An 18,130-nucleotide genomic window follows, 5' to 3' on the forward strand; every position below is an offset into this window, starting at 1 on the left:
TGTACTTTTGGTCACGTTCCAGGACCACTGGTCCACACAAGGGTATTCCACAGCTATTGACATGCATTCAGCTGGCTCCATTCCATCATGTCTGCATGGAGCTCGTTAGAGCACTTCAGCAAAGCATGCCAGTGCCTCTTCAGTGAGAAGCCAATGCTGAAATGCCTGCTGTTACTGTTTCAGGGTAACTGCACTTGTATCTCTCGCGGCCCCTCTCCCCCCCCCCCACCCATGGTCTCGAGGGCAAAAAGGAGGCTCAAACCAAAGCTTTTAATAAAGTAAGATTACTCGAGTCCTTAAGGATTCTGGCTCCTACACATCACCTGTCTTGCACGGAAACCTGTGTGTCTCCCACTCCTGAGTAGGGTTTTAAGGTTACACAGCTCCATGCCTTACACTGTGATATCCTTAGCAAGCCAATCTGCCTGAAAGCCAGTACCTGTGTTTTGTTTTATCCCTAAGATAAAAACAAAATTGCCACAGAGCACTCCCTAAGATAAAAACACATAAAAAACAATACAAGTCCCTATATGCATGCTAAAAACTTGCCAGAGGTCACTCAGCAGCATTATAAGGCCTTTATAGGCCAAAGTCTTTCCTCATCCTTCCACAAGGGTCGATGCCCCCTTTGAATAGAAGATCCAGTCTGTTTGTGGCATCAGAAAGAAGGCCTGTTTAAATGAAGCCACTTTATGCCAGAAGCCCTTTCTTTGTTGGTCTCTCTGGAAAACTCAGTTTGAACCAGTATATACAAGCCTTTCCAAGAGGCAGTGCCTCTCTAGAAGTGATAACTTGAGTGACTTACCTTAATCACACCCACTTAAAGCAAGCCTCTACCCTTGGCATGGCATACAGTCCTCAAACCACTCATAACCTTAACAGTCATAAAAGATAGAAAATGTGATGACATGAAAGTTTCACACCCTCCACTGCATCTCATGTTCTGTCTTCTCCGGTTGTTCCCCAAATGCCAACTGCTGGAGCAGGTCATACCCCTGAGATGTATGCATGCCTTGTGACAGATTAGAGCACAGGTCACAGCAGGTCATATTGAAATAGCTACATATATGACCTGATTTCCATTCATGCCAACTGATCTGAAGTCAATAAGAGCTGCAAGTACTTGCCTAGGTTTGAAAAAAAATCAAGCCACTTTTTAAAATATCTACATACAGATTGTAGAGTTCCACATCAGATGACCATTTTGGAAAATATTCTCTTAAGTATCTTTCACTTATTGGTAGAGACAAATAGGCAATTTTGGTGTCTTGGCTTTTTTGTTTAGCATGTAATTTATCTTTAAACATGATTGTGATCCACTAAGGAAAATACTAATTCCTACTACTCTTTGTTTCGTGGGGGCTACGTCTAGACTGGCATGATTTTCCACAAATGCTTTTAACGAAAGAGTTTTCCGTTAAAAGCATTTGCGGAAAAGAGCATCTAGATTGGCACGGACGCTTTTCCGCAAAAGCACTTTTTGCAGAAAAGCATCTGTGCCAATCTAGACGCGGTTTTGTTCAAGAAAGCCCTGATCGCCATTTTTGCGATCGGGGCTTTTTTGCGCAAAACAAATCTGAGCTGTCTACACTGGCTCTTTTGCGCAAAAGGACTTTTGCCCGAACGGGAGCAGCATAGTATTTCCGCAAGAAGCACTGATTTCTTACATGAGATCGTCAGTGTTCTTGAGGAAATTCAAGCGGCCAGTGTAGACAGCTATAGCACAAAAGCAGCTGCTTTTGTGGAAAAACTTGCCAGAGTAAACACAGCCCCACAGTTTCAGTGGGGAAGAGAAGAAGAAAGCCTGCTGATTCCCAGCAGCAAAGATAAAGGCTATCTGGTGCAATTCCACACTGCTTGATGGTATCCTTTTATAATAATTTTAGTCAGTAACCACAGAATATATGAACACAAATGCTCACAAACAAGCTTCATTTTCTAAATAAGGCACTTTAGGATTTAGTTATCCCTTTGACGTACTCTGTGTAGTATAGAGCAATCCAAAGTTGCACAAAAATCTAATTTTACGGTGCTATTTTCCTTTTCTTAATAGGATATTGAACAACAGGACACATTCTGGTATCAGCTATGTTCACAAACCAGGAGAAATTGTTATTTTCACTAGAGTTACTCTGGATTTAAGCCTTGGCATATTAGACCCCAAATTGGCCCAATTTTTCTTCCCCTCTCTCTCCATTTTGAGGCTTTTTTCAGTCCTTGTGTCCCATTGGAGACTAAGTACTTGTTTGGATGTCAAAAGCAAGATTGAAGTCTTACTAGCTTCCTGACTTCAAAACTAAAAAAATCCATCAGAAAAATCTGTCAATTTGCAGGATGTGTGTGTTTGTGTCACTGAAATCATCTATGAGACATAATGGAATCTAGAATGCTATTAATCCCCTGCATCAATTTGCCTTGAATGAACTTGGCTCTAAACAAGAGAGTTTTCTAGACCAATTTGATTTTAAGCCACCAAGTAGCATTTTCAAATTGTGAGAATTTAGCTTTCTATTGAATAAGAATTAAATTTTAACACAAATAAAATTGATGATGTTTAAGATTTATACCAAAGCAACTGTTTGGTCTTGCTTTTCTTTGATTAGAGAAATTTAAATCACAAACATAAAAGATCCTGACTTTTCTATACTCAGACTTCTAATTAAAAGCTCCCTACTCTCTCTCAAAATTTGCCCATTCAGAATTTGAACCATTTGAGTAGCATAGTCAGTTAATAACCACAAATACGACATTTTTGTCTAACAATGAACCGACTTATAAATATGCCTATGATTAGAGCTGGTCAAAATTTGTGTAAAAAAATATGGAGGAACTGGTCAACATTTTTTCTTAATTTAAATGTTCATTTTCAACATCATTTGGTTTTGCTGAAAAAAAATCAAACTATTTTAACACAATTTTAAACACTTTTTTTTGCAAGATTCCCCTCCCGCCTTTTTCCCCCATTATCAGCTATCAGTTGCATGATCTCAGTCTTATAAGGTTTTTCTTCATAGCATTGCTACCACCACATTGATACTTGAAAATCTTCTGCTCCTTGAATAAGAATAGCTGGTATTTCTACAGTCCTTTCCACACACAGAGTCTATGTCTATACTGCATGCTCGCTCTTGCGCAAAATCTTGCAGAGCGTCTACACTGCACGCGTGATCTTGTGGAAGTAAATTTACAGTAAAGCATCAGAAAAGAGGAATTCTTGCTCAAGAGTTATTCCTCTCCCCTTGCACAAGAAGGCAGTGTGGACGGGCAACAGGGGTTTCTTGTGCAAGAAACCCCTATGGTTAAAATGGCCATCAGAGCTTTCTTGCACAAGCGAGCATCCACACCGCCATGGACACTCTTGCACAAAAGCATGTGGCGGTGTGGATGCATTCTTGCACAAGAAGCCTGAAGTGTAGACTTAGCCAGATCTTACAATCACATTCCAAAATGACCCCGTGCAAACTTTTGAGAATGTAACCCTTATAGAACACCTCCAACTTTCCTTTCATGCCTTGTGCCTAATCCTGAAGTCACACCTGTGCATCTATAGCATTCTCCCCAAACTGGTCCATTTGTGTTTTGGGTCTGTTCCTTAGGGCATCACTCACCATCTGAATGGCTGAAAGATTGTAGAAAGCAGATGTGACCACCAACAGATGAATAGCTTACTTCAGAACCATTTATTTCCTGAGTCCTAAGCATTTGAATTTTACAATATTCACAGAAGACAGAAATTGATATATTTTCATGTATTGAATACATTTTTGCTCCAATATGTCATATGTTTCTTTCAGAGAGATGTGATGACTGCAGTGAACAACTGCAACAGATTCTCTGCTGATAGAAGGAAAATATAGTTGTGTGTCAGGTTTGTTTCTTTACTCCTTTTCTGCGGTTATTGTTAAAAATATCTTCAGATATCTTACTTCTCTCTCTCTCCACCAACATTTTTGTCACATTTAACTTGATATACATGAACATGCCACAAAAACTGCTCTTTAGCCAGAGATACAAGAACATGAAGTCATATTAAGCCGTGTTACACTGGTGGTAATTTACAGTTTATTCTTTGCAGTTGCAGAACCCCTTTAAAAAAATTATCCTTGATTTTTTTCCCCCCTCAAGCCTTCTATCTGACTTAAGGTACGTTTTCCGTTAGACTGCAGTTGATCCTTCAGGAGGAAACAATAGAAGCAAACAAATCTGATGCCTATGGTAAAGCAACAGCTGCTGCTCAGCCACCCTGATAAGCAATACATATATTGATTGTGTAACTCTGGATTTCCCCCCAATGATAAGCAGATATTTGAAGAGTTATTCAAAGAAATCACTTCCTTTGTACTGTGCCTTAATGAACATATAGCTGATTTCATGTATTACAGTAACATACTGCAAATCAAGATATTAGCAAATCAACGCGGCAAGGAAGGAGACACTCTTAGAACACATAGGCCTATTAGTAGCAGAGGATGCCATGTCAGGTAGAAAAAAAATCAGTATTCACACCAAGCCCTTATTCACATAGGCCTAAATTTAATTTTTAGCACATAGCCCAAAAATCTGGGCTATGCTTTAAGAATTTGTGCTGTGAGGAAGGGATGCTACCCTCGCTAGGTTGTCAAACTCAGGGAAGAAGCGGACTGCACTGTTACTACTGCTCACGCACCTCGGAAGGGTAATGACTTGTGAATCCATTTAGTCATGAAATCACTGGCCTGTGATGGGAAGACTGATTCCCATCACTTCCCTCCCACAAAGTTTGTACTGGAATATGGATTTAGGAGCCAAAGCGAATTTTCAGAGGTGCTGAGAACTTACAATTTCTGAGATGAACCATCTGATGTTAGGGTCCACTTTAACAGTAACCCTTAATTTTCTGGCATAGTATTTAGTATTTTTCATTTGTATATGCACCCAGCTTTGGAATGAACAGTTTTATCAAGATTTTCATATTCTTTAGTATAGATTCCAAAGATGATTTATAAGTAGACTCTAAATGGGTTTACATAGAATACCATAAAAATGTACATGATGAAAATGACATATTAGAAAAGAAAAATATTGTTTCCTAAACACTTTTTGTAGTCAGTTCCGTACAAGGAATAATTCCTTGTCTCTAGAACATTTTCCACCCACTGCCTAAAAGCTTCCAGGCTTTTGCACAGAATGACAAGATTAATTTGCAATTTTTTATTTTTTAATTAAATGGGAGCTTCTTGGATTGTTCCTTTGTACTATCTGCTACACCCCTTCTCACCATCAGGAGAGATGTGTTAGGAAGATAAACGATAGCAACCAAGCTGAAAGATGTATTGTTATGCATCACTGGAAAAAATCAATTAAACAAAAAGTTGATAGTTTTATCAGATACACGTGACTGTCTGTATATGTAGGAGAGGATTAAAACATGTGGCTCTGTGTCTGCATCAGGATCTACTACCATGGATCCCAGAGTGAAATAAGAGAGACTGTGCATGAGGTCAATGATAGTACAGGCAGTCCCCGGGTTACGTACAAGATAGGGACTGTAGGTTTGTTCTTAAGTTGAATCTGTATGTAAGTCGGAACTGGCGTCCAGATTCAGACACTGCTGAAACTGACGGCCAGTTCTGACTTACATACAGAATCAACTTAAGAACCCCAGGCGTCCCCAAGTCAGCTGCTGCTGAAACTGATCAGCAGCTGATTCCAGGAAGCCCGGGGCAGAGCAACTCTGCCTGGGGCTTCCTGTAGTCAGCGCTGGTCAGTTTCAGCAGAAGCTGACTTGGGGACGCCTGGGGCAGAGCAGCTGGGGTGCTACTGGACCAACCCAGCAGCACCCCATCTGCTCTGCCCCAGACGTTCTGATTCAGCCGCTGCTGAAACTGACCAGCAGCGGCTGAATCAGGACCTGGGGCAGAGCAGCTGGGGTGCTGCCGGGTTGGTCCAGTAGTGCCCACGGGCGCTGCAGGACCAATCGGCAGCGCCCCAGCTGCTCTGCCCCAGAGTCCAAAACAAAAGCCTGGTCTGCTGGGGGGGGGGGGGGGAGCACTCTAGCTGCGCCCCCCCCCCCCCAGCAGACCAGGGACACGGGGAGCAGAGCCGCAGCGGCAGCGGGGTGCCGCGCCTCTGAGGCTTTGCTCTGGCAAAGCCTCAGAGGCGCGGGACCCCCCCGTGGCTGCGGCTTCAGTCTGGGTGCCTGTGGTCTGCTGGGGACCGTCCCCAGCAGACCACAGGCACCGGGTCTCAAGGGGCAGCAGCAGCGGTTCCCGCGCTTCTGAGGCTTTGCTCTGCCAGAGCAAAGCCTCAGAAGCGCGGGAACCCGCCCGGTGCCCCTGGTCTGCTGGAGACGGTCTCCAGCAGACCAGGGGCACCGGAGCAGCTTACGAACGGGGCTTTCTCGCCCCGACTTCCGGGGCGAGAAAGCTCCGTTCGTAAGTGCGGATCCGACATAAGTCGGATCCGCGTAAGTCGGGGACTGCCTGTATATTTAATGCAGGCTTAGAACCTAGGAGTCTAATCAGATGACCACTGAAGTCAATGGGAGTCTTTCAATACACTTCAATGAGTGTCAGATTAGGCTAGAAACTTTACATGATGTATGTAAGGGGTTAAAAAGTATGCTAGCATAGAATGATATAAATACCACTTTGGCAATCCTTGTAAACAACATAAGGTGAACAGATACATAGACAACCCCAGCACGAATCAGAGGAACAGGAAAACAGAAAATGGAGGCCAGGGTCCTCAGCTGATTTAATTGATCATCTTCAATAAACCTATGAATTTCCACCAGCTGAGGATCTGTCCCTCAGGGTATGTCTACACTACAGTTTTGTCAGAAAAATGGCCATTTTTCTGACAAAACCTGAGTTACATCCACACTGCAATCGCGTTCGTCCGAAAGTAAATGTGAAAGAACAGAGGGGTTTTTCCAGTGTTTGTAATCCTCTATGAGGGAAAAGGTGTGTGGACGGGGAAGAGGGAGTTCTTTCAAAAGAAAAGGAAAGAGGAAAAAACACAGGTGCCCTGGAGGCCACTCCGTCCATAGTAATCACAGCTTAAATGCATCAATTCAGTGTGGATGCTATCTTTTGAAAAAGCAGATTGCTTTTTCTATGTGCTTGTGTGTATGGATGCTCTCTTTCGGAAGAAGTTTTTTCAGCAGATCTTTTCCAAAAGAAGGCTCTTCCAAAAGAAGCCTACAGTCTAGACATAGCCTCAGACTGGACAATACTCAGGGGACACATTCATGGGTTATTGAAATAGACATTGAGGTTTTGCAGTCTGTAATAGAGAACCATATCCCTGTAGTTGCTCAGAAGCATACCTAAGCAAGGATCTACTGATTCCACTATAAAAAAAAATGGAAACAAGCAGATGACATCAGAGCAAGAAGCACATGGGAGGTGACTGGCTCATTGACATTTGTAAAGCTATGTAGAGAAAAACCACCACTACACACTTGCAAAATCATGTTATTTATTTAAAACAGCCTTAACCTTTCATCCCAACAGGCTGTCTCCAGTAGTTAGTGGTAGCTGTACTATCACCACTACCTGCCAGCCAGAACATATCATGCTTAGTCTGTGTTCATTCCATTTGAACATAATCACCAGAGTAGGCATGTATGACAAATTTTTTTAGTCATCTTTTCATTACTCAGTCTTGAGCACCATGCAGGGAAATATTAATACCGATGTATCAATAAATGCAAGATGCCACAATCTAATGTGAAAGCAAATTACCGTGGGCTTGATTTGGGAGTTTTTGTTTTTATCATCATTATTCAATGAGGTTGCTTAGTGATGAATCTCCTCAGTGATTATGTATAGGGAGTTTTTGAAATCATGTCTGATTATATACTTGTATAAAAATATTGTTTTAATCTGGTTAACAACTGCCTAAAATTTCAGATGGAAACCACATAAATTTAAAATTTGCTAAGACAGCTTATGTATTATGAGAGATGCATATACAAATTAACAGCATAGTTACTTATACAAAGTGCAAAAGCAAATTGCACTTTTCAAGCAGCTGAAGACCTCGTCTGAATTAATTGCAAATTAAGAGTAAAAGTTCTCCTATCTACCATATTAAAAAAAAAAAACACTTTTCAGCATATCAGGTAAAATACATCTCTGCTGTACTAATGGACAAAGCTACAAAGAATGAGTCATATTTTATTTTTTAAAGGGTATTTACAAAGAGATATTGCACCAGTTAGTCAGTTCTCCAGTATTTTAAGGGATTAAAGGAAACCTAATCTATGTTCACAAAATCAAAAGCTAATACAAAAGACTGAATAACAGAAAGAATAAAGTTTATTTAAATTGTTAAGTACAGTTAGTTTCCCTGATTATAGCCCATGCCCAGTATGATCTAGTATGTACCATATACAGCTGTTATCTTTTAAATCTTCATACCTCTATGCAGGTGTGAATTATTATACATGAACCATCAGAAAATGTATGTAAAATGTAAAGGCTATGCTTAACAATTGCCTTTTCCCTGGAAACCGCTGCTGTTTTAAACAAACTGAAGGAGCTATGCAATAACATTAGTCCAATAATTTAAGTCTTTAAAAGCAGTGATAAAATAGGTATGACAGTTGTCTTTCTTCCATAGATAATGCCAGGAAAGAGATTTCCCTTATTTCAGTACTGTTCACTTTAAACACACCCAATCCAGAATACAGTGAGCATTAGCATAAAGTGAGTCTCAGTTTATTTTCCAGATGGACCATCATGATGCATTTCTGGGGTGTAGGTAAGCAGAACAATCATGACCCAGAGGTGAAGCAATGCCTGGCAAAAGAAAACAGGAGTTATCATACAGTGCTGACTACCATCCATCATTTACAAAAGTTGTAAATCTGAATATAAGCAGAAGCAGCTACTTTTGTAGACATGTTTTGGCTAAATTCCCTTTATGAAACATTGGTTTCAAGGTTTTTTCCCATTTTAATCCATATCTAGCAAAGGAAAGAAATTCTGATTTGCACAGTAGAAACGCTGTGTCAGAATCTAAGGCAAAAAGTATTTTACAGCAAATTATGAAAAACTTTAATTACAATTAACGTGTCTCCTGCTAGGCATGGATCATCTCTGATGAAAAAGAATTACATGGGGGATTGGTCCTACCATGAGTGCAGGAGAATGGATTCAATGACTTAGAGAGATCCATTCTGGTTCTGATTCGACATTACAGATGGTCCCATATAAGACTAATTGACAATACTGACTCAGCTCCAGCTTAGAAAGTGGTTCAGAGCCATATTAATCAATCAATAAGTTTCTAAACTGTTTCATTATGAAGCATTTTGTTCACCTATTGAACAGTGCAATGGCAGTGTTACATGAAAAGGGGGAATTAAAATAGCCAAATTCCTTCTGTCACTCAAAATATGTGAGAGGTGGTGTGAGAGGGTATGGTTGCTTTGTATCCCCAAAGAGTGGCACCCCTATTTACCCAGGGATTTATTTAAAAAACTTCATTATGCTTTCTCAAGCAACATATTCATGAAATATGGAGGTAGAGTACTAAAATCTTTAAACAGCAGCTGGGCTTTCTTATATAACTACTGATTACATCAACTGACAGAGACATCAACCCTCTAGTGGAACTGGGAGAAATTTCACTGACAATCATGCAAGATGCGAAGAACAAACTTCCCTTCCGTAGCCCAAGATTAGACAAAAATCATGCTCACTGCTTTTATAGCTATTTGAACTAAATGATTATTAACCACTGAGATGAGGTAAAGTGTTATTAAAACATCATTTTCCCAAGTTATTTTAATGAAAGCTAGTTAAATCATAAAAATCTTACTATATATTTTAGAAATGTGCATCTGTCTGAGACTGTTTGTTCAATAACTCATCCAAAACAACAGACAGGACCACCAAATTTGGTATGCAGCTTACTCTTATAACTAAAAGCCAGGTCAAGGTTTGGTTGTGCCAAGACAACGTGCAAGGAATTTGACTGTTTCTCATAAAATGAAAATGGATGGGTCTGACAGGAGGGAGTTATACTGCAAAATGACCACAGGGGGACAGCTATAATCCCATTGAGCAAGCAGGGGAAAGAAGTGCAGAAAGGGGCAGCTAGCTACTATACATTTCAGAGAATTTGTTTTTATCTGTTTCTGTCTGTCTGTCCTCCTGCCTGGGAACATGCACCCTTTTCCCGGCTGTGCCCGCTGCAGTGACCATGGACAGGTGCTTCTCACCAGGCTTCAAGCTGTGTAGTAAGAGGCCTGGGGTTGTCTTCTCTCCCCAGGGCAGCCTGCATACCAAACCCTTCAACCCCAGAACAATAATTTAAATGAAGAAAAACAAAACTTAGAGTTAAGGACCTGAGCAATGCCAAGTAAATTTTCTAGTGCAGGACTGAGCAAAATACGGCCCAGGGCCAGATCCAGCCCACCATGCCACCTGATCTGGCCCACAGACCACTTTGCCAGGACCCTCAGGCAGCAGCTGCAATAGTTTCAAACACTGTCTCTGCCACAATCTGCTCTGCAGGGAGAGGGAGGCTTCGTTCCCAGCCCATTCCTTAGCTCCTACTGGCCAGAAACAACCTGCCAATAAGACCTCAGCCAATTGCTCAGCTTCTCTTGCCTGGAAACAGCCAGCCAATCAGAGCGGAGATACTGGCCTGAGACACTCAGGTAGCGCAAGCCTCTTTCCTCACACCGAGTTGAGCGCCACATGGAGGGAGCCGCCTGTATTTTCAAGCAGACTGGGACTACAGCAAGCAGGGAGCCCAGCCCGCTTTGGGGGGTGCTGCAGCCTGCTGGCCAGGAGACATGTAGGTAAACTCTTCCCAGCCAGCACCTGACTGGCACCCCAACCCCTCCTGCACCCCAGCTCCTTCCCCCAGATCACCATCCAAACCCTCTGCATCTCCTGCCCCAGGTGACAACTCCATCCCAGACTCTGTAACCCCCCCCCACACATACGCCCTCCCCCAGGCCAGAATCCTCTCCTGAACCCAAACACCCTCTCAGACCCCACACAATCTCCTGCACCCCAGTACCTTACCCCGTGCACCCTTCTGCACCTAACCCCCTCCACAGAAAATTGCAGCCCTTGACCACGTTCCAAAGCCTTGGAGTAGCCCCCCCCACCAAAAATTACTGCCCACCCTTGTTCTAGTGTACTATATTTTACCAATGAGACTACAAATTAAAATCACCATTAGTCACGTAGAAATGCACATTAAAGACACTATGAACTCAAAGCAAGAATGTATATATCGTCAAGCCACATGACTCAAGAACCCAGCCTGCTTTGGGGGGTGCTGCAGCCTGCACCCTTATATACCCTTTTTCTTTTATACACGATTCAACACTTTTCAGATGAAGGCAGATATTAGCTAAAACTGACTATAAAAATTCTGTACAACAATGTACTCACCATATAAATGATTACAAATAATCTTGCTATGGGATATCGCCTTAGAAAGATTCCTAGTCGAATGCTGTGCAAGTATAATACACATATTAGAACAGAAAAATACTCTTATTCTTTTATTTTAAACCCACATAAAATTGTAAACACTAACTGGTATTATACATATAGTTTTCCACATTTCTGCCTCTTGAACTTTACTTTTTATTAACAGCTACTGGATTCAGAGAAATTAGTCTTTAGTCAGAACACAAAACAGATGCTTTTTCTGACAATAAAAAGCCAGTACTCTTGTTGCTGTAAGTCAGTCACATTACACCTTGTCAGAAACAAGGGCTAGGGTTTTCAAAGAATCCTAAGGGAGTTAAGACACCTAACTACCACTGACTTACAATGAGATCTAGTTGACTAACTGCTGTAAGTTCTTTTGAAAGTCTTAGTGAAAGATCTGTATCATTCTTACACTTAGTTATAAATGAGAAATTGAACGGCCTTGTAGAATTCTAATACTAATGCAACATGAAGATCATCATATCAGAAGATTGCTAGGCCATGATGTAAAAGAAAAATATGCTTTAGTAAAAGAAAAATATGCTAGTGGGAAAGTGACAATACGAATATAGAAATAACATTTGAATCAGTGTGTCAAATACAACAGGCTAATCAAGGAAGCAATGATATTATAACCCTTACAACATTAAAATCACTACAGAAGTGCACCAGATTCATCCTGGTTTTCAAGGGTTTAAAACAGTGGTCTCCAACCTTTTTAAGCACAAGATCACTTTTTAAAATTTAAGTCAGTCCAGGATCTCTCTCAAACCCAAAAACCCCTGCCCCACCCCGTTGCTGAGGCTCTGCCCCTGCCCCGCCCCTTCACTGAGGCTCTGCCCTCCTCACTTTGTGAAGATGGGGTACAGGGGAGGGGTACAGAGTGACATCAGCACTCCCTGCTTCTGTCTCCCCCACCCTGCACAAGAAGCAGGAGGCTCCCAGGGGGCAGCTCTGAGTCTCTGGGCAGGACCAGCAGGGCTGCCCCTCAGCCAAACTAGATAGGGTCTCCTATCAGAGCCTCCAAGATCTACCGATAGATCCCGATCGACTGGTTGTTGACCACTGGTTTAAAACTCTTACTCCCAAATGAAAATGATTTATGCTTAAATTCCCAAAATAGCTCCTGAGACAAGAGATCAGAATAACTTGGTTGGTGGTTCCAGAGCAATTTTTTACTCATTCTAGGCACGTACTGTGAGGACACTTAGTTCACAGCATGGATTTATTCTTTGATATTTAAAAAAAATTAAAAGGATTTGAGAAAGGCAACAACTAACACATGTTGTTAGTGCTGATCCATTGTACATGGTAGTATGTTACAGACTAACTCATTTGTTCATATGTTGCATGATTTATCTTGCAAATAACTCATTTCTTTTCTTTGTTAATATATCCTTAATATAGTAGGTCTACCAGCATTGTTTCTGTGTGAGATATCAAGGTACAAATTGACCTAAGGCAGGAGTGGGAAACTTTTTTCAGTCAGGGCCACTGATTATTAGGGGGAAAAAAAAAAAATCAGTCAAGTTGGTAAAATACAAGATATAACGGAAATAAAATTAATAGGAATTTCCCATGTCAATATTTAATATGAATTTGTACCATATTAATTGTAGAGTTATTTCTATACAGTTGGAAACAACTAAAAAATAAAAGGTGTACTGAAGAGGAAAACTGTATAAAGGACTAGTTCAAGAGGAGAAACATTCCTTTAAGATTTATGTACTCTTACCTAAACTGGTCTATACTACTTGCAGCTTTGCGAACTTTTCCATACATTCCTGCTACATTAGCATCTACATCGCTAAAAAGGACAGGAACACTTCGCATGCGAGCACCTATATGAAACAAATAAACAAATTTGATTAAGCTAAAGACGACTTTCCAGGTACATTATTTATTTGTCTATACAGGGTTTACATATAGTTTCATAATTAATTTCAGCTTTTTGAAATGTTCAAGATTTTCAGTGCACAAAGGAAAATTAAAGATGAATTTTGTGTATTTAAAAAGGCATGTCTTGTGTCAGGAATTGTTGGATAAGATTATAGTTCAGTAAAAATGTAGCCCAGAAAGGAATTATTCATTCTATTTCTGTATCTAAATACACATTTTTAGTAACCAGTTCTGATGTTTTATACTCCAAAATAATTTCTTTGCTTCATTGTAATTTCTTAAGTGCACGTTGAACCTCTCTAGTCCGGCACACTCTGGGTCCAGCAACATCCGTGTCTGGCATGATTTTAGTTGGCCAGATGTCCACTTATCATAGGCTGTTTCCCGTGGTCCCATAAAAGTTTGTTTACAGCCATTAGTCCTGGCTCTCAGTGTTTTGTGCTGTTATTTAACTCAAATTTTCTCCTAAATGTCTTGTTAGAGCCCAGTCAAAACTGGAAGTGTTGGTAATGCTGCTAGACAATATTGACCTCCCGTGGTCCAGCAAAGTCCCTGGATTGGCACTTTTAACTAATGTTAAAAGACCATGCTTGCTATAATATCAATCACAGTGCGTGTGTGTGTGCGCACGCGCGCATGCATGAGGGTTAAGAATGAAGTTTTGGTTTGTTAAGTTCACTTAAAAAGTTGCCCTTATAACAAACAGCTGTCTCTATTTGGGTATTTTCAACTGTACCAGTAATAGTGGGAAAGATCAACTTAAATTCAATTATAATATTTTTCTTACATACAGAAATATTTAGGGAAATCAATAGGGAAATCAATAGGGAATGTAAGAGTCCTTAGTTAAGATGAACGAACACACACACACACACTTCTATGTTTACCTTCACCGCTGTCAATTCCTGACATATTAATCGTAGGTCCATTAGTACTACTGCCTTGGATAGTCTTAAGCTGTTGCTCAAGGCGTTCTAGTTGATAGACAAGGGAGTTCTTCTCTGTGCTGAGATTCTCCAACATGGTCTGCTTCTGAATCAGAGTCTCTGTCAACTGATGAAGCCGATTTTCCAGCTCTGACTGACTGCTGCTGCTCAAAGCCTTGTTCGTGAGCTGAAAAAAGAGTCAGTGCAAAATCTAAGCTAGAAGATTAAACATGATAATTGAATCTAGCTTTTGAAATAGTTCATCTCCAAAGTCCTACAGGAGAGAGTTTGATGTGAGAAGTGGGATGCCTTAGGATTTTGATGATGTAATAGCTATTACTACTACTATCATTAACAAATGTAAAAGGAGAGAAATTTAATTGTAGAAGCATTGTGCTTTGACTATTGCTTTCACCAGGAAGTTCCTGGCAAATAAGTAAATATAAAGTGCTACCCCCATGTGAACACTGCTGCATAATAGATAATTTGCATTTAACAACAAATTCTAGCCCAACAGTCTACTGGAATGGGTAGGAATACATTTCTGATCAGCCCATGACCATTACATCTTCAAGCAGCATAGAATAGACAGTTAAAAAGATATATTGAAGAGGGATGTGAGGGAACGTGGTGCTAGTTAACTGAGAGGCTGTTACAAGTTTAAGGGGCAGCGTGAAAGGCAGCATGAAATTGGACATACGTGAAGGAGAATTAGGAAGAGGTAAGGCTCATGGGCACTGGATATGAACAGCAGAGGGAGAAGAATAAGACTAAGTCTGTCTATCCAAACAGCACTGCAATGGCATAGCTGCACTGCTTTGTGAAGACATGCCTATCCCATTGGCAGAGTTAATTCATCTTCCCAAGAGGCAGTAGCGATGGCAACAGGAGACGCCCTCCTGTCTACACCTGGAATTCAGTCAGTATTTTCCACCAACCCTGAACAATATAGCTATACTGACATAAGCCTGTACTGTAGACCAAGCCTAAGGCAATATGATCCACAAGGTCCAATTTGCAGAGATTTTTTTGAAAACAAGGGAGGAGACACTTGATGTAGATCTTTTCTAAATGATTCTGTTTTAAAGCTTTTATCCAGATTCTAACTGGATTCAGTGCACAATTCAAGACATGTATTGAATGACATGCAATGACACAACTGCTATGTTGACGGTGGTGCAAGACATCACCTTGACCTCTACCGGACCGGTATGACTTAAACACTCAAGATTCATTCTGTAAACTGCGTAGGATTGTGGAAACCTAGCTAAGTTTGGCTGTCCAGGAAAAAAAAAAAATCAGCCAAATTTTGTCTGCTTGGCAGAGTATTTCCTGATGGTTTAATCCATTCAGTGCAAACTAGAGTGGTGAAAAAGAATGTGTGCATCTTCCTTGCCTCTCTTCTCCTTGAAGATGCAATATGTGGCCTCTAAAAGGGGGTGAGCACCAGATTTCTCACTTCAGGCAACTACCACCAGAAAGGCTTCAAACATCTACAAAGTCTTGGTAAACAAACATGATCTGACAGTTTACACTCAAGAGATCTTGAATTTCTCAGATAGAGCTGTAGTAACAAGTAATGGATTTATGTTCCCCCTTACAAAGACAAGGTTACATACTAGTTATCAGAGACAGAAAATTAAAACCATTCATTATATAGATACTGATGAAGGAATTAAATTCTTTAAGAGACAAAACATTGAGTATTAAATATTGACCAGCATTAAGAAACTCTGTGCATTCCTTGGACTACTAAATGTAAGTATAACCCCTACACAGAATCAGAACTGGTGCTAAATACAAGATATTATTCCTGGTTTAGTATACAAAGGTCTTAATATACTGATATTGATCTAATCATCTAAATAGCTGTAAGTAGAATCTCTCATTATAGATTTCAAGTGTTAGAACAAAATCTAAAGTGAGATACCAGAATGACCTTGGACTATTCACATTCAGGCAAACGCAAATTTGTACTTGACAGTGTGCGTGCGCGTGCGCACACACATGATTTTTAATAGTGAGATAGCATCAGGAAAACAAATCCCATTGGGTTCAAAGAATATATCAAGTTAATTTTCAAGTCCTTTGACATCCAATATGTACAGCAAACAGTATTTAACACTAGATTGTCTTTTTCCCCTTGAATAGTCTACCTTGAACTGTGCGGCCTTATATATAATTTGCAAGAAACATATCAGTAAATGTTACATTAACAGGATCCAGCTCCGAAATTCATACTACCCATACAATCACCAATAACTTTCTTTGCTATTTCATATGAAAAAATGTATGAATTCAGCATCTTATTCTCCAGTTATCAGCTTGCATACAGGGTCTCACCAGACAATACAGCCCTTGGCCTACCTCCAACAATACATTCCCTTTCAATGGCCATTAGCCAGGACGGGCAGGGATGGTACCCCTAGCCTCTTTTTGCCAGAAGCTGGGAATGAGCAACTTGATGATTATCTGTTTTGTTCATTCCTTCTGGGACACCAGACATTGGCAACTGTCAGAAGACAGAATACTGGGCTAGATGGACTTCGGTATGACCCATTATGACCATTCTTGTGTTATGTTTCTAAAGACAGACATTTTTATATTGTTCACTTTTTATATTTACTCAAAAGTTAATTTTCATTGTAGAATAGATTTTCTGCAAATCTAATGTGCAGTTTCATTACTGGAATCTGAGTAGCACACTTGATTAAAAGGATTGCACAAACACCAAAATATGTAAAATGAAATCTGACAATTTCATTTTAACAGCTTTACAAACAGATGAAAAACAGCTTTATTTACACTTTTGGTTGAACTAAACCAAAGGAGGTAATTCAGTGTTATCACCTTTTTAATGGCTTAACAGAATTAAATATTCTTAAAAGCAAATAAATTACCTGATTTCTGAGTTTCTGAATTTCTTCCTCTCTGTCTTTTATTCTGCTTTGCAAAGTATTCTTTGTCCGGTACAATTCTTCCTCATTATAACGGAGCTCCTATAAAATTAATTGCAACCAGTTACAAAATAAAGGATTAATAGACAGCCTTTAGAAAGTATTTTGGGTGACATTTTAGCCACCATTTTAGGCTTTACTCTCAAGTAGAGGACTGTACTTTACTCTGAAAAACTGTCTAAATAGACAGCATAGTGAAGGAAGAGATTTAGCAAAGAGCAACTGACTGAATGGTGAAAATTACTATAGAGCTTGTTAGTACCATTTTTGTATAGTACTTTTAAATTCCCATTTATTTAAAAGCTTAGCATGTTTACAATGATTTTTTTTAAAAAAAAATCTGTCTTTAGTCATCTACTGTTAGAGCAGCACATAATTGAACTCGCCTTTCAAATAATTGAGTATGCAAGGAAAAAAGAAAAAAAATCCTTATCTTACCCATCCTCAACCACACTTTAAATAAACAATCGTCATAGATAAAAAGCCACAGATATGTACATTAATACAACCATCTTAAGTATGGCACTCTGTGCTCAAAACAGTACCCTACATAATTACCAGGGTGAAAATTAGGATATATTTTATATAAAAAGTGTGTCTTGAGAGGTATCATTTTAAAAGGCTTGAACTTAAATATCCTATTGGACTGTATGGACTATTGTTATATACAGTAAAACTCCATTAGTCCGGCATCCAATGCCCCGGGACGCCTGATGGTCCGGCACCATCAGGAACCCGGAAGTGCTGGGGCAGCTGGACAGGCTTCCCCCATTCAGCTGCTGCTGAAACTGACCAGCAGCTGAATCGGGGAAGCCGGGAGCAGAGCAGCTGGGGTGCTGCCGGGTTGGTCTCGTAGCGCTGCCCCTCGGGGCTGCGGGACCAACCCGGCAGCACCCCAGCT

The 18,130-nt window shown here is 40.3% G+C and overlaps 1 protein-coding gene across 2 annotated transcripts in view; it reads right to left on the reverse strand.

Annotated features, from left to right (window-relative positions):
* Window positions 1-6,455: 6,455 nt before the first annotated feature.
* Window positions 6,456-18,130, reverse strand: part of GOLGA5 (golgin A5) — a 31,182-nt gene continuing 19,507 nt past the window's right edge. For both annotated transcript variants that reach the window (XM_075926684.2, XM_075926685.2), the window contains 5 exons: window positions 17,173-17,271; window positions 14,234-14,459; window positions 13,183-13,288; window positions 11,403-11,466; window positions 6,456-8,786 (listed from right to left, as the gene is read on the reverse strand). In XM_075926684.2, coding sequence (XP_075782799.2) covers window positions 8,706-8,786; window positions 11,403-11,466; window positions 13,183-13,288; window positions 14,234-14,459; window positions 17,173-17,271 — 576 coding nt within the window. In that variant the 3' untranslated portion in view covers window positions 6,456-8,705. The remainder of the gene's footprint in view (window positions 8,787-11,402; window positions 11,467-13,182; window positions 13,289-14,233; window positions 14,460-17,172; window positions 17,272-18,130) is intronic.

Source organism: Pelodiscus sinensis, chromosome 5 (genome assembly GCF_052426305.1).
Source record: "Pelodiscus sinensis isolate ZL-2025 chromosome 5, ASM5242630v1, whole genome shotgun sequence".
Classification (NCBI taxonomy): Eukaryota; Metazoa; Chordata; order Testudines; family Trionychidae; genus Pelodiscus; species Pelodiscus sinensis.